The following is a 17,525-nucleotide window of genomic DNA, read 5'->3' on the forward strand; positions in this document are numbered from 1 at the left end:
TCCTGAATGTATGTTGGCTGCATCTGTAACTGTATGGTCAACAGAGGAAACTTTTTTAAAATTTCTTAATCACTTTCTGACCTATGCCAGTTGTTCTAAGGAAAAAAGATGCTTATATATTCTTGACAATTATGAAACACACCTTTCTCCAGAAGCCTTGAACAAAGCCTCTGAGGCAGGAAAGTGAATGAAAACCTCCACAGCTTTTAGTTGCGGTAACTTCAAGTGATACAAGTCATTCAGTTTCTGTTATTACACCATGTGCAACATGTAATACAACTAATTCTACTCACGAAAAGCTGGTGAAAAAAAAACAGGTAAAACCATGATAGCTACATATACTCCAGAGAAAAATGATATAAGAGAAGAAAAAGAAACAGCACGAGCAAGAAAGACAGCGAGAAAGGAAAGAGTAAAAGATATAGGAAAAGTAATAAAGAATTTTTAAGTAGAAACTAACTAGAAAATTAGTCTACGATTTTATTATCAGATGTCGCTACATTGCGTCTATACGAAGCCATGTTAGAGTTGCTTCCTAAGACAGAAAAGATTTATTTCACGTTCAGAGCGATTGCGAAAGCCGTTCTGATAAGGCCTATTGGGCCGAAATACGTATAAGCGGATGCGCAAGCGCCCTGTATGTGAAATCAAATCTTAACTGTCTTTTCCTTTTTATTTCGATATACTCTGTACGAGTACTAGAAACCAATTCGCTAAGAATTTTGCTTAGTTGAGGAGATATGTTGTTGAATGCAATTTTAGATTCCTCATGTCTCTCTTAACGTCTTTATCAACGTCTGTTTTGCCTTGCAATTTTTAGAAGGCACAGATTAAAGCGGAATTCTTGAATTTGGTTTCGAAAATTAGTCTACGATTTTATTATCAGATGTCGCTAAATTGCGTCTATACGAAGCCATGTTAGAGTTGCTTCCTAAGACAGAAAAGATTTATTTCACGTTCAGAGCGATTGCGAAAGCCGTTCTGATGAGGCCTATTGGGCCGAAATAGGTATAAGCGGATGCGCAAGCGCCCTGTACGTGAAACCAAATCTTAACTGTCTTTTCCTTTTTAGAAAGTAACTCTTAAAATCATCAAGCCCACATGTACAAAAGCCAAAGTCTGGAGAAAAGAAGGTACGACGGCAAACAAAACAACAGAAATTTATTGGCTTGTCTTCTGATACAGAAGACGATGAAGTATTATCTCTTGCGTCTAGTGACAGTGAAGACAGTCCAAGCAAAGAATGCGTTTATTGTAGTAACTCAATGTTTCTGACAACAGTTTTAAAAATGGTGCAGGTGCATATCTTGTGGTCGATAGACTTGGAAGACATATGTTTGTGACTTACGCCATGTTTAAGCTAACGTTGTTACAAGGAACATAATATTTTGCTTTGTCAATAAAACAGTTATTTCACCTTTGTTACCTTTTTCTAAACATTATCTCAAGGTACAAGACGTTTTTATCTGAAGGTACACAATCATCATAAACCTTGGTCCATGGTGCACATAATTTTTCAGAATTTATAAAAAACAACTAACATTTGTTTAATTTTTATTTTATAAAACCTTTCTCAATGTAGAAAAAGGTATTGTCTTTACCATGAATACTTAATAATGGCAACAATCAATAAACTGTGTGTTTAAAGGGACAAAACCCAAAAAGTGGTCCAAGGTTCAACGGTCTCCCTACACAGCGAGCATGGAGTCAAAAATAACAACTAAAAGATATCACTAGGTTAAAGAGAGAAACCAAAACAAACAAATAAACTGATATTGTGGTTGATTCCAATTAAATATAATAAATAATATTAACATGCTACAAGAAAATAGCTTCAAATCAATATCTATGAGAATAATTTTATTACGAATTCCAAAAGTTTGGCGAGAGCGTTGTTGACAATATAAATTTTGGCGAGAGCGTTTTTAACAATATAAATTTTGGAGAATGCTGGTTTAATATCTAACGACGAAACAATTTAATTATTCTGAGTGTATTCGTACATTCATCACTTTACCAAATATACAAAATCTACCAAGGTACACTGAACAATTAATTCACCATCGAAAGGAATAATTAAAAAAAAAGGAACGTTAGAAAGAAACAGTTTAAACCCCCTTTTACACAGTCAAAATTATTTTTTACTCGTAAAACTTATTTACTAACTTTATTTTGGAAGTCGATTTTTGATTAGTTAAAATGAAATGTGTTATAAAACTTTAATAATTTTATAATTTTTGTTTTTCCCGAACATCACACACTTCATATTCCATCCCAATTCCTGCAAACAGACTTTCTTTGTTCCTTGCTTGCGGTTGTTCTAGTTTCTGACTGCAACGTTTGTTATTAGGATAACAGAAACGCGAGGAGATCCGCAGCTAATTTAGTTTAAAGGTAAGTAGTTAACTAAACTAAAATTATAATTATAGTAGTATTATACTTGATATACTATACTATAATATCCTACAAATTCTTTATTAAAATTAATTTCTTAACGCCTAGTCGGAAGAGGCAACCGTAGTAAGTCTACGAACCGTGGATTTAGCCTAACTGCCTGCGCCATCTATGTGGTAAGTGATGAATGAACAAAGATATTTGCGTTCAAAGTTGCCGATTACAATGGCCGACTCTTGTTTCCGGAATGTCAGTGGTATACGAAAAAAAATTCTTTTGGTACGTATATGTGTGTACAAAAATTATTTATTTTATTGATTTACCAAAAAAATACAATAAATTATTGACTTAACATATAATGTTACCTATTTAATATTAAAATCAGGTTTTTTAACCATGATATTCTTCTTCTCCCAATTCCTCGCTTTCCGAATACTTTGCCTTGAAGGGATAACCATAGATATAATATACTAAGGATGGAGCATGTTGATATTTTTGCATGTAGATGATAAACGACGGAATTGACGTCACATTACTAGCTACAATGTGTGACGTGATTGGACAGGTATTTAATTATTTCCTGATGCTTTTATGTTAAACAGGTAATATTATGTGTTAAGTTAATAATTTAATGTATTCTTCATTTCTTCAACATCTTCTAATAATAGTCTCCTTAACGATTAAACAAAAGTTGGGTTTACCTGTGGGGAAATTAATGCAAATAATGTTTCTACTGTTTATTGACATAGCAATAGATGTTTAATTTTACAATGTTACATTAGTTTAAAAAACTTACTACTTATAATATTTAATGTTATTGTAGTATTCGGCCGCATTCGGTGAACAGAACTTCTTTAAATCTTGCAGGTCCTTATATTTTTCTGCAGAAATTGGAAAGACATCTTCATAGGCAGATCCTGGTAGTATGAATTCAGTAGCAAGTACATTCTTTATGCGTCTTTTACTTCTTCCAGCGATAGAGGCCTGTTCCCACACTCCATTGTGTATTGAACGGAAGTAGATGTTAGTGTTTGAATTAGTAATTTTTAGTTCCTTTATTGGTCGTGATGGAAATGTTGATTTCTTGGCATATATCGTATTGAGATGGGATGTCCAACTTCTAAAAAATGAATGGTCAACATTAATTACCTCAAATGGCGTCAGTGTTTGACGAGCATCCTTAACTACCAGATTTGATAAGTCCCATATTTTTATCACACTATAGGTATGAGTGCCATCTTACTGGAAATGTCATCATTACAGATTCCAACTTTTTTTCTACATGAACTAAATGATGAAGGAACCGAAGCATTGTAAAATTTTTGTTTTGGCTACTGCAAGAGTCACAAAAGATACTTTGTATTTCGTATTTCGTCGTATAAGATTATACACGAAGTGGTGAACAAGAGAACAAACGTCATCACTACCTTTCTTCCCCTCTATTTCTCGATACATGTAGAAGATACTTTGTGATGTAGCCAGTACGTGAATATTAAATACGTATTCAGAAAGTTGCCTTTTATAGTAGGCATCATTAGTTTGAATATTAGGTACTGGAAGATTTTTCCGTTATCTATGCAGATAGATTCTGAAATCCTTCCTTAGTCATTTTCTAAGATTAGATGCCCGTACTAAAACGATACTTATCAGAAAAAAGAAGATTTGACGTCTGTCATCTGTCATGTCATTAATTCAAATTTTACATGTCAAATATCTTTTAGTTGTGTTATCGTTTTCTTTTTTAAACAATTTTATTTTCATGTTGAATTAAACATAATTATTAAGTAATATCTGTGTCGAAAATGCCTCTTCCAGCATCATACACTCCAAACTACTTCTCAATGGAAGATATATTAGCTACTCAAGAACGAACACCTTGTAAAATTCTTCAGACTATTCCAAATATGGGTAAATTCATTTATTTACTTGTTTTATTTCTACATATGCAAGCTAGAGTGTTAAATTTTGTTTGAGCAAGTATTGCATGATTGTGTTTTAATAAAATTAATTGTTTAACATTATTTCATTCTAGGTCATTTAAATTCATCTTCTGTTGAAAAAGATCTCCAACCAGGGACCTCGCACGAGTTTCCTTTGTGGTTAGTAAGTGAAATATCATTTAGTCGCCAACCTCTGGTACAGCCTGATTTACCCAAAATATACAAAGAAGCATATAGAGAAATTTTAAAAGCTGATGCTTGTGCAGTAGACCTTCATAAATTCAATCTGTATTTTTATGAATTAGGTGCCAACATCAAACACTTTGATAGAAAAGAAGAAGTGCATGAGACTTTATTACATGTAAGTTTTCTGAAAAATGGATCAAATTACAGCAATTTTTAATAAATGTTTTAAAAAATCTCAATATAGTCACATTTGATTGAAGTCAGTTTTTATGACCAATGTAAATCTGTCATGAAACATGCCCTGCTATAAATTCAGGCTGGAACTGAAGCTTTATATCATGCTATTTTAGTTGATATCTGTAGCTAATGTTGTTTGTTTTTTGTCACTTGTACGTTCTTTCTTCTTATTGTGCTATCTCCTTTTGAAAGTTGGCGTTACAAACAGCAATTGTAGCTTTGGAAACTGCTGTGCAAGATTTCAGCTGATAAGCAGTCAAACAATCTCCTCAGCTCTTTCAGCCACATGTTCTGGCATCTTCCTACTGCTCTTTTACCCTGTACTTTACCTTCCAATATGATTTGGAATAAATCATATCTTTCACCTCTCAACATATGACCCAAAGTATTTTATTTTCATATCTTTGATTATTCTTAGTAATTTTGTTTACTCAACTTTATTAACTGTTTTATTGGAAATTAGCAATGAATTAAAAACTGTATTGTAAATACTTTATTTTGATGTTTTTGCCTGTTTTAATGCTAAAAATAAGAATGACAAAATAAGATTGTATCATTTATAATAATAGTAGTATCATTGTGGTAAATCAGCTTCATTATGTCTTCTTTGTACAGGATCAAATTATACCAAATATCCAAATGTTTTCTTTATATATAAACTATGCTGCCCTCATAAGCAAAAATGCAGTATGTACAAAAATTACACCTATAGTTATGAAAATGTTTCTAAGTAAACCCCCTAAGGGTAAGTCTCAAATTGTTAGCCCTAATGCAGTATCTGCTTTTTTTATTCATAAATATGAAATATTTTGTAAAACATTTGTTTGAAAACTTACGAAAACAAAAAAAATCTTCACAGATGAGTAACTTTTAAAATCAGGACAGCTTTGCAAAGACAACCTGAACATAAATATTTGATAATTATTTTGTTGACCAAACGAAAATCTATTAAGGGGCTCAATTGCTTGGAGCCTTTGTTATAAACTATTGTTAGATTATTTTGAAAACAGTACATATTTCTATCTTTTGTACACAAATTCCACATTTTCCTGGTATTATATTAATCTATTTTCTCGTTTTATGTAGGTAAAATATTTCTTTTGTTTTTAGTAATATATAATTACATTTTTTAGACATTTAGAACTCGTTTTCGGCAACTAATGGACTTAGCAGATAATTCCATCTCTGACCCATCTGTCCAATTAAAGCTAGATACACTAGAGAGGCGAATATTCAATGATGCTTATAAGGCAAGAGTTAAAATGAACACTTGGCTAGTAGATTCAAATGTAGCATTAGAAGCAGCTAATATGGTAGTTAATCATAAAAAGAGGAAGAGGATTAATGTAGAAGAATTGTTGTAGATTTTTAGCAAAATTCATCTTAATAAATATTTTTTTAACTTTGTTGTGATTTTTTATTGGTGAAGAAATATTTTAGTAATTTAAAAGTGTATTAGGAAGCAATAGCAAGATCAAAAACATTTTATTGATGTTTTTATGCCTTCAACGTAGACATTTTCTAACAATATTGTTAATGAGAAAACTCCATTTTGAGAAAAAGTGATCATCATAACTGAAAGTAAAGAATGGTATATAAGGGAAATGCCCTACTAAATGGCTTGTATGGTAATATCTGGAAGAAAAGAAAGGATGGCTGTCTGGAATTTAAGATATGAAATATTGTAAGACAATTTAGGTCTGATTAAGAATTGATACACCAAAAATGAATTTCTAGAAATTAATTTGCTTTAAATATGGAGCAACCCATTGCTTAAATGCAATGTGTTCCAAATATTTAGTATAATATCCACCAGAGATGTTTATTAAATTTAGATTTGATTTAATCACTCTAGGTCAAAACATAAAAAAAAAACAAAATGATACTTATTTCTGGACTGAAGAAATAATATGTAAAGACAATGAATTATTATTTCTCAATTAAGAACAATCTACAGGTTTTGATATTTTTAAAAGTCCTGGGAAATAAAAACACAGCAAATGACTAATTTTTAATAATTTAATACTTTTATAAAATACAATTAACAGTTATTCTAAACACAACAATTACCTAATCACAATAGAATAGGTCTTTTAGGCATTAAAATCGACAGTTCACACAAATCTTTAGGGCTTGCCCTATTCTATGATAGCTTTAGGGCATGAATACATACTTTTTATGAAGTTAGCCAGTTTCATTTGAACTGCAAATACCATTCAATTATTTTAAAAGTGTGTGATAATACCAGGCAGGTTCTGTTAGAGGCTTCAGTAAAAAGCACCATGAGCAAAATCCAATGAGAAATAAGGCAACTATAACAAACTTCTTTATTCCTTTGTAAGTAATAACTTCTGTAAAATCTGGGAAACCCATATGGTTGCAGAAGGCATGCACGATAAATACAGAAACAAAATGTCCTGTTCTGTAGAAGATATATGCTGAGTACATTCCAAATATTGTGGTATATACAAACTGAAAACAGGAAATCTTTAGGGCCAAATCAAATGCCATGCCCATATGATGTATTCTTTCCCACATATGATGAAAATGGGCCACCCCAAAAAATAGTGGGCTACTTAGTACTGATGTAAGTGGAGTGAAACAGTTCAGTAGCATAGGTACTATACAACTTCTAAATGTAAATTCTTCTGTAAACGGAGCTACTATATGATTTCTCAGCCATATTAGGTTTTTAAGATTTGAAAACCAATACATCTCTTCTATGTAAACTTTTGATAAACCACTGTACAGTTCCATTGATATGGGTCCCAAAAATAGAATCATTGTTAGAAATAGCGGCATAAAAATAGCCTGACATAGTCCCTGAGTTCTCAGTCCTAGAATTTCAGTAAATGTATGCGTTTGTAACATTTCTTTATCTAGACCAATGTAAAGAAAACAAGGCGATATAAACAACATAATAAACGCACTTATGAACCTTTTCTTTATCGTTGATGGATGGTCTCTGCCGTGAGGATTTTTCCATATATGAAGACTAAATAAATAGGTAACAGATAGTAAGAAGCAAAGGATAATTGACTTGTAACATTGTATACTTTCGTCGATGTTCCATTCCATTTTTGATAAGCTTGAATTCGTCACTTAAAGCTAAGCTCATTTTTTATGTACACTTAGCGAACTATGAAATAATCATAATTATAACAGAAATTCTAAATAAAATTATAAAATCTTTAACAATATAACTACTTCAAGGTTAAAAATAACCTAATTTCATACAGTTCTCAAAGTGGCTGAATGCCAGGAAGTCTACTGATCTATTCATGACACCTATGATAATATTGAAAAGAAAAAAATGGTTTAAAGACATTTATATTTGTTTTCAGAGTTTTTTTCAATTTTCTAATCCATCATATTCATTATCCTATTTTTGGGACTATAAGTCTATAAGTTTTAGAATTTATACAATGGTAATAAATGAAATGTGGATTAACTAAAAAAGTAGAAAAGGGTGTCAAACTTACAATCTTTGTGTCAATGTCAAAATAGTGATGTCACAAGTGTCAGTGTAAGGAATGATCAATTAAAATTGAAAATAAATTATTTCTTAATGGATTTTTTACGTAAAAATAGGCAAATGAATTCGATTCAATGGCTATTTTTGAGCGACAAACCACCAATAAAGTTTTACTAGATGATACGGAACAAATAAAATGTACAATTGAAAATTGGAAAAACGTCAATGGTCATACAGTAATACAACTAATAAAATAAACATTAATTGGATAATAATCAAAGGTGTATTTTAGGAATTCAGCATAAAAGTGTACAGAGGACCTTTTTCAGATCAAACGTGGAGGATTAATAAGCGCTATAATGATTTCTACAAACTCCATAATGTGTTGCAATCCTCTGGGATACCTCTGGAGTTGCCTCCAAAGAAACTTATCGGGAACATGGATCCACATTTCATCGGTGAAAGACAACAGGGTTTGCAGGTATTTATGCCACGTCTTTTTTTATATGCACTTTGAACTTGCTGAGATAGTCCTTCAGAGAAACAACATTGATTATAAAACATGACATTTATAATGATTATTTTTATCTGGCAGTAGTTTTTTAATTAGAAGTTGTGTATTTTATTTAGTATAATTTAGTATAAAAACTTATTTAGATAATATATTAGTAATATATTAGATAAGATATTAGTAATTTTTGTTTTTATTTATTAAATGACTACAGAATATTTTAGAAACATTTACTTTGTTAAAACTACATTTAAGTATTATTATATGGTATATAGTAAATTCATTTAACAGAAAAGTAGCGCGGTCAACAAATGCATGCACATAACACGCGAAACCCTATGTTTATATAATTGTACAGGGTTGTATTAAGATTCTAGCAGCCTATACCATCTGAATTTGAAATGAATTAATTTATAATTTTTAGGATTACTGTTAAAATAATAGTAATCAATGATTAATCTTTCAAAGAAGTATACTTAAATAATATTTTTGTAAACTGTCATTCACACATCATTAGTTAACTGTGGTATTAATCAAAAAGCAAAAAATAGAAAGTTGTTTTTATACATTTTACGCTTTAAATCCAATATTTGGAAATAAGTAATAATATTATCATTAATGATATAAAAAGAGACCTCTTCTTGTGTAAAAGTTCGGGAAAATACTTATACATAATTATAGGGTAGATAAACTTATACATTTAACATTACATTAACATTAATAAATAAAATTTATTAAGTCGACGTTTCGATATCGATTTAACATTTATTTGTGTCAGCAGAAACGAATGTATATTTAGAAGAATTGTGACATCACTATTTTTGACTTGCCGGTTATGTCGAAGATGGTTTGAGATATCAAAATGCCGCTTTCAGATTTTGATTCAGGAGACAAAACTATATATGAATCCATCGATAGATCGTCCCCAAAGTATTGCATAGGCGACAACGCACAAACGAACATACTTTGCGGATGTAAAACGAAAGTTTTTCTTTGAAAATGATGAAAAAAACTTTTTACTATTACATATAAGTAATATCGAATTAAGAAAAATAAGTACTGGAAAAGTAGATAGGTACAATGAGTAAAATGGGTTACAGTTTTTTATTTTTAAAATATTCCATTTTGTTTATGTAATTTCGAATTATTTCGTATCTTTTATTTATCATTGCTACTCATTTCCACATCAAAAGCTAGATCCACCTTCAACCGGATGGGGGCCTTCTTCAAGAGCCACAACCTCTCTCTTGGTATAAAAGTAAGAATGCTGCGATGCTACCTACGTCTTCTCTGTTCTTTTTATGGTGTTGAATCGTGGACCTTGAACGAAGATATGTGCAGAAAATTGGAAGCATTTGAGATGTGGCTATATCGGAGAATACTTAAAATCCTGTGGACTGACCGAGTCACCAATGAGGAGGTCCTCAGAAGAATGAAGAAGAACCGAGAGGTACTGACCACCATCAAATCTCGAAAGTTACAGTACTTTGGACACATTATGCGAAATGAATCCACATCAGGACTGTATATAGTTTAAAAACTTGTGGAAGATGGAAAATCACATATTATGCAGTAGGATGTCCTTTTTTTGTTTTTTGTTGTTTTTTCACAGGTTCTTACAAGGTTAAGACCTAAAGGTCTTTATTTTGTAAGACCTTTTATTTACATACATATATAATGATCAACATATCACCTCACTACAATGATAGTGTCAAAAGGAAAAGATGAAGACAGACAGTACCCTGGATGTAAGCGGAAAACTTCTTATTGGCGATATCTATATTATTGTTTTTTAACAAAACAAACTCTTTGCTGGGCCTGAGGATGAGGCAAATATTGTAAGCCTCGAAACCGATCGCTTCTGTAAAACTTTGAAAGTAAATATTAGATTGTGAGTATTGACCTTTTTAATATATTTGTTCAATTATGGACTCACACTTGCAACCCTTTTATCATCATAATAATTATTATAATACAGTCAAAATAATATTAAATTTACTTACTTCAGTTGAGAGAAAACAGCAAACACCTTAAAAATGTTCACAGTTCTAAGTTTATTTAAATAACACTATAATTATAAACCAACACTATAAATATACCAACTAACATATATAGAGCTATTAAAAGTAAAAATTATATTTATATAATTCAACAGACATAAATATGATTCGTAAGGATTACTGAATCCATATCTGTTAAAACTGCAAATTATGCGTCTTTGTTTAAAGGTGTAGATTGTCGTTACTTGTGAGTTTCTACTTGTTACTTTTGATATGCTTTTGTATATAATCAGTTACAGTATAAGTGATTTTGTAACAAGTAGATACCTCTTCAGCATCTCTAGATACTTGGAATGAATATATCACGCGTCCCTAGTTTGTTTATTCTACTTTTCTGTTAGGCGAATATGGTATAGTAAGAGTGAATCATAGGATATTATGTGAATCCCATATCCCATACACTATTCCATATTTATGTTAAAACAATCTTGAATTTGAATATTGCTTAATTGCTTTATTAAACTTTGTTTAATGATATTGATAGGCATTAGGAATGTTATTTGTCACTGTAAGATCAGTTCATTACCAATATGAATAGTCATTTATTAAAAACTACTTCTGGATCTGGATCCAGTTCTTCCTTATTTGCATATCTTTTTGGTTTTAATATTTCACTTTTTATACTATCTTTTTTTACTACACTGATTATTATAGCTATTTTTTCTTTAAATGGTTAGTATCATCCATTTTTATATTTCACACTGATAGCATTTGATTTTTTATACATTTTGTTTTGTTTTATATTTATTTTAATTTAAAATCCTCTTCAGCAAAGTCATGAGCATAGTTTTAGAGTAAGGTACATGAAAGAAAGTTGTTCATTGACAACTTTTCAATCTAGCTTCTCCAAGCATCTATTAAACCCAGAAGGTATAACTGGCTTGCTTCATCACTGAAATCATCTATCAGTTGATCTAAGCAGTTTCTTGTAATTCTATGAATTTCATGATCTTCTAGTGGTGTAACCCACTCATCCTATATGGTAGAGATGTCGAAATGGCTGAGCTTGATCAATTAGTCAATCGAGATCAATTGGTTGATCATATGAGCTTTTGGGATAGGTTCCAAAGAGTAACAAAGAATTATTCTAACTTTGTTCTTCCATTGAACTATTCGACATTCCCTAGGCAATGCAGTTATTGTTTAAGACTTTGTTTAAAGGGGCCAATGCAGTCTTTAATAATTTCAAAAATAAAACAACAAAATGGATGGTATTTTTTTGCTTTAAGCACCTTTGCTACTTCTTAAGTCAAAACATATAAAATGTTAATCTTATCGTTTAATCATTATTTCACATATCTATGTATTATAGTTCATTCGTTTACCAAATTCCCATCAGTAAACATGAGCATGTGTTGATATTCGCCGCCTCATTCATCAAGAGGCTATTAAATATAATTTATTACCTTAAGCGAGACAGATTCTCATGTTACAGATCTCAACTTGCCATCATTTTAAATTCAAATTGTATCGTTTTGATTTTTAAGTTAATATATTGTGTTATATTTATGTCATAGTTATTGTTAAGGTATTTACTGGTCGTGTTATTTTTTAGAGTTTAGTTTAATTGTGATATAATGATTAAATTTCAAGAAATTCTTACACTAACAGTTTCAAAAGTAAATATTTTTAAAAATCATATAATACATAAGTTGTACATCAGTATGACCCTGTTTGACTTACACATGGTTCTATTGACGATTGGGAATTTGTTAAATGAATACGATTTAATTACTTATTAAGAATATAAATCAAGCAGGTTTGACGAGATTACTTTAATAACAAAACAGCTTTATACTTCATTTAAAAAATAGCATTTAATTATTTATTTATTTATTTAATACACAGGATAACCCCATTAATAGTTTAAATTACAATATACAATATCACAGTTAGGATTCAAAACTTGAAATTACTTATAATATAAAATCAATATTAAAAAGTTTAAAAAATGAGACTATAAATCTTACATACTAAAAAAACAAATAAAATATAACAAGAACAAAATTCAACCACACCAATATACATATAACAAAGCAAGAGATATTTTTAACTGAGTTAAAGTTATATTGAAAATATCAAAATCGAGAACATTTAATAGCCTCATGTATCTATCCAATGGGTTGTGAATACCATAGATTGTTCTGTGGAAAGGGATATTGAAAATATTGTGGTAACATAGAGCTTGATGGGGAACATTAAAGTTAATCTGGCTTAACAGGTTTGGACAATCAATAAATCCATGTATGATCTTATAGATAAATATGGCTAATGACATATCACATAGGTTCTTGAGTGAGGGTAAAGATAATTGTTGTTCAATATGGGAATAACAATGATTTTCAATAGTAGTGTGGACATGGTAAGCACAATATCTCAAAAATTTATGCTGGACTATTTCTATGGTATATGTTGTTCTAAAAATAGGGTGGCTAAATAATTGAACAGTATTCCAAAATAGTTCTAACTAAGCAACAATACACTAATCTTGTTGAATCAATGGAGAAATACTTGCAATTCCTAGTAACGAACCAAGAACTTTAGATGCCATTATTGAAATAGAGTTTATAATGTGGTCACAGAAAGTAAGATTCTCATCGAAAACCCAAATCCCAAATAGAAGAAACATAATTTAGTGGCTGATTATTAATAGTATAGCTTATTCCACTTCTATTGACTTTACAAGAAAAACTTATAAAACAACATTTTTTACATTTAAGTGAAGTTTGTTCTGATTGCACCAATTTTGTAGTCTGTCTAAGTCATCTTGTAGCAAGGCTTGATTATTTAAGCTATCTATAACTTTCCAAAATTTCAAGCCATCTGCCAACATTAGACATTTGCTATTTAGGTAACAGAAAGTGATTAAAGAGTTGTTAAAGAATATATTAAAACGAAGTGGAGAAGTGTGACATCCTTGAGGAACTCCAGATGTTGCTGAGATACTGTCAGACAGATGACAACCTATCTTGACTCTTTGACTTCCCCCAGATGTAGAGTTTTTAATCCATTCAATAAACCTGACATGAAAGCCTACGTTAATTAATTTGCACAAAAGTATTTGGTGATCTACACGATCAAATGCTTTGGAAAAATCTGTACATTATATTGCATCTACCTGTTTACGGTCTTCTATATGAGATAATATATCAGATTGATAGTAAACCAAGTTTGTTGCAGTGGATTTTTTGCTATGAAAACCATGTTGTGATAGAGTTAATAAACCTTTACATAACCAATAAAGCTGCTTTGCTATAAGTCAGTCGAAGAGCTTAGGGATTGCAGATTGTATACAAATGCTACGATAATTTTTAATATTGTCTTTCTGATCATTTTTAAATATAGGAACAACATAACTTTCTTTCCATGAAGAAGGAAACATAGAGGTTTCCAGAGATCTATTAAATAATATAACAAATGGTATTACAAGGGTACAGACACACTTTTTTAATAAAAAATTAGTCACTCCATCTGGACCAGCAGTGAGCTTATTGGTCAGCTCATTTATGCCATTAAAAATATCAGTCATGGTAATCTTAGAAGGACAAATATTTGTACTAAATACACAGTTTGGAAGAAAATCATAAATAAATCAGCAATGTCTTGACCATTTGTTGCAGATTGGACTTGATAAAATAAGGAGTTAGGTAGGTTATGACTAGATCAGATTTTGGATCATTTCTTAGGCCAGTATCTATACCTTTAATATAGTTGCTGAAGCAAATTTCAGTTGTTTACATTTAGCTCTTAGGTGGGAAAATCTAATATAGTCATCATCAGAACGATTATTAGCATAAATATAGTGAGCATATTTTTTCTCCAGAGTCAGTCTTCTAAGATCAGGAAAAAACCACCACCATACCTACCTGCCAGTCTATCAAAGCAAGAAAGTTGTTAAGCACAATGTAATCGCCATTCCGAAAATCATAAAACAACTCGTCATAAACCAACTTTTTTCTATTTGTTTCTTTCACATCGAGGTTTAAGCAGTATTCATAACCCACATGATGGATGCTAGGATCTACAAGGGGATCACTTGCTTTTAAGATATTTAGCTCCCTAACATTAGAAAAAACTAAATCCAAAAATACATTACGATTATTGGAAATATTATTATGTTGATACAATTTTAAAAAACTAAAGGCTTGAGCAATATTCACAGCTGGATCACCTGCAGGACAATGCACCATTACACCAAACTCATCATTCTCCCATGATGCATGTACTCTATTGAATATGGTTGTGTAAATGTAAAAAAGAGTGTATACAGTATTGATAATAATTCATCTATTATTATTTTCCCTGTCGAGTTTAATTAGTATATGAGAGGTTTTCTTAAACAAGCCCTAACAACTATATACAGTCCTCTCTCTCTATAACAATATGCAAGGGAACGGGAATTTGTATCGTTATAAGGAGAGATTGTTATACAGAGAGAGACAAAATTCGGTACTGTAATATTAATAGTACTGTACTAAATAACCTATTTTAATTTCAAAATTTATCAAAACGAATATAAATGAATTAACACTGTATTATACACCACATAGATTTATTAAAGAATAATACATATAAGCAATACAGTATAAAAAAATGACTGTACAGTTAAAACATGTATACTGTACAATAACAAAATAATATGCTACTTTAAAATATATTTAGCCTACATTACCAAAAAAGTCTGTCACCTTGGTCTGTTTCCTTTTCCCTTTTCACAGAACTGACCTGACCTTGTCCTGAAGACGAATAGAATCTTCCATAGCACTCATATCGTCTTCCTGGTGGATGAAGAATCGATGCAGTACTTTTGCCGCATCCAATGCCTGCTGAGGGGTCGGAGCTGGTTCTGGCTCTGCTTCCACTTCCGGGTCACTGTTTTCTTCTTCTACACGAACTGCTTGTAGGATATCCTCGTCAGAAAGTCCAGATGTTGTAGCTACATTTTCATCAACTTCTTTTTTTCAAACTTCAATCTTTTTCAATTTTCAAATTTTCATCAAACTGTCTGGCCCAAACATATAATGGTAGGCCATCTTCATTATCAGTCAATCCTTGATCTTCCAGCCATCCTGCGTGTTTGAAGGAATGTTTTATTGTATTGCTCGTCACCTCGTCCCAGGATTTACTAATCATTAGGATGGCGTCAAGAATGTTTAGTTTAAGATCGCCATTGTTCTCAACCAATTCCATCAAAAGTCTTCTCCTGTAATGGCTTTTCAAACTCTTGATGACACTTTGTTCCACGGGCTGAAGGACACTCGTTGTGCAGAAAACAAAGTTCAGTGTTTTGAAGGTCGCACAGTACAGGATGAGCAGGACAATTGTCTACAAGCAGAAGAATTTTTTTCCCTTTAAGCTCGATATCCCACTTTCTTATCGCTTCTTCAAATTTCCGAAGTCATCCACGCACTCTTGTTTGCTTTATAGGTCACTGATAGATTTTTTATGTTTTTAAAGTAACGTGGGTTTTTCGACTTTTCTATCACTAACAATTTTCGCTTCACCGAACCTGTCATGTTAACGGTCACTAAAACTGTAATGCGCTCCTTGAGAGAGCTTTCCACCAACGCACTTTTCCGATAAAGTTCTCTTTGGTGTCATTTTAAAAAAACAATCATCAGCATTGAAAATGTCGTCTGACGCATATCGTGCCTTCAGTCCAGGCCACACGTTTGCTAGCCAATCATCCGTTACGTTTTTGTTAACATCGCGAGCTTCTCCGCTGATTTGCCCGCAGTTGATCTTGTGCCGCTGCTTCCACTTGCTCAGCCAACTCTCAGATGCCTTGAAATTCTGAGTTCCAAGCTCAGTTGCAAAAAACTCAGCTTTTGTCCTGACCACAGACCCCGAAAGTGGAATATGGTTCATATGCTGAGGTTTCCGCAGTTTCTTCCTGCTACCGCCCTCCATCTCCGCTTCAAGTCACTTTTTTCTATCGTAGGCACAGTTGACTGAGACAGCCCCGTACAGCGAACGACATCCGATTGCTTTTCACCTTTCTCTATTGCTCGAGTTATCGATAACTTTTCCTCCACCGAGAGTACTTTACGCTTTTTCGAAAAGATGTTGACTGTTGACACACTGATACACAACTCAAACTGGAAATGAAAAGTCGCCAATAGATGACATCTGTGTGATAACAGTTAGGCACGCCGCCCGAACAATAAAAGCGAGTCACTTAACCCTCTGATAAGAATGAGTAGAATGGGTGGCCGCATTCCTTAAGCGCAATACAAAACAACCGCTGGACAATGACCTTGCCACTCGTAACTCAGGTGGTCTGAACTTTAAACACTATAACACATTTGTCATCCACTCTTGAACGTTGAAAAGTCATCGCTATAAAGAGAGAACGATATCGGTATAGAGAAAGAATTAATACATTTTCCTTATGACGAACCAACCAACGTTTACTATTTTTATCGTTATAGAGGAATTATCGTTATATAGGCCTTATAGGCAATCGTTATAAAGAGAGACTATTGTAATAGGACAAATTAAACTATATAATAAATTCAGGCGTTTGACTTTTAATTTATTATTTTTTTAGTAATTATGATAATAATGCTAAATAATATTTTAAATGATATATAATCACAAAACATAAGTAATATTGTCTTATACAACCCACATAACTTATTAATATCATACAAATCATCAAAATATGTAAAAATTAGTGACAACTAAATAATGGGACAGTATGAAGTAACTTTTAAAAACCA

General features: G+C 31.7%; 3 protein-coding genes across 4 annotated transcripts in view; 2 read left to right on the top strand and 1 right to left on the bottom strand.

Annotated features, from left to right (window-relative positions):
- The first annotated feature begins 4,075 nt into the window (after window positions 1-4,075).
- On the top strand, window positions 4,076-6,163 carry Psf3 (DNA replication complex GINS protein Psf3). Its single transcript, XM_072543355.1, has 3 exons — window positions 4,076-4,302; window positions 4,427-4,695; window positions 5,891-6,163. Exons 1-3 carry the CDS (start codon window positions 4,197-4,199, stop codon window positions 6,119-6,121), a joined length of 606 nt encoding a protein of 201 aa, XP_072399456.1. The 5' UTR covers window positions 4,076-4,196; the 3' UTR covers window positions 6,122-6,163.
- A 599-nt stretch (window positions 6,164-6,762) lies between these two features.
- On the bottom strand, window positions 6,763-8,058 carry Sras (Ras converting CAAX endopeptidase Sras). The gene has a single exon (XM_072545089.1). It carries the CDS (start codon window positions 7,833-7,835, stop codon window positions 6,978-6,980), a length of 858 nt encoding a protein of 285 aa, XP_072401190.1. The 5' UTR covers window positions 7,836-8,058; the 3' UTR covers window positions 6,763-6,977.
- A 155-nt stretch (window positions 8,059-8,213) lies between these two features.
- LOC140451343 (PX domain-containing protein kinase-like protein) overlaps window positions 8,214-17,525 on the top strand; it is a 42,472-nt gene continuing 33,160 nt past the window's right edge. For both annotated transcript variants that reach the window (XR_011952038.1, XM_072545088.1), the window contains exons 1-2: window positions 8,214-8,468; window positions 8,525-8,713. Coding sequence is in view for 1 of the 2 variants with exons in the window: in XM_072545088.1 (XP_072401189.1) it covers window positions 8,367-8,468; window positions 8,525-8,713 (291 nt within the window). In the remaining variant the exon portion in view is untranslated. The remainder of the gene's footprint in view (window positions 8,469-8,524; window positions 8,714-17,525) is intronic.

Source organism: Diabrotica undecimpunctata, chromosome 9 (genome assembly GCF_040954645.1).
Source record: "Diabrotica undecimpunctata isolate CICGRU chromosome 9, icDiaUnde3, whole genome shotgun sequence".
NCBI classification, from domain to species: Eukaryota; Metazoa; Arthropoda; class Insecta; order Coleoptera; family Chrysomelidae; genus Diabrotica; species Diabrotica undecimpunctata.

Bases quoted from the DNA above. Each gene is read 5' to 3' on its own strand.
- Psf3 (XM_072543355.1), top strand. From the start codon at position 4,197: ATGCCTCTTCCAGCATCATACACTCCAAACTACTTCTCAATGGAAGAT. The intron at 4,303-4,426 runs GTAAATTCATTT...ATTTCATTCTAG, and splicing joins TCAGACTATTCCAAATATGG to GTCATTTAAATTCATCTTCT. The intron at 4,696-5,890 runs GTAAGTTTTCTG...TACATTTTTTAG, and splicing joins TGCATGAGACTTTATTACAT to ACATTTAGAACTCGTTTTCG.
- Sras (XM_072545089.1), bottom strand. From the start codon at position 7,835: ATGGAATGGAACATCGACGAAAGTATACAATGTTACAAGTCAATTATC.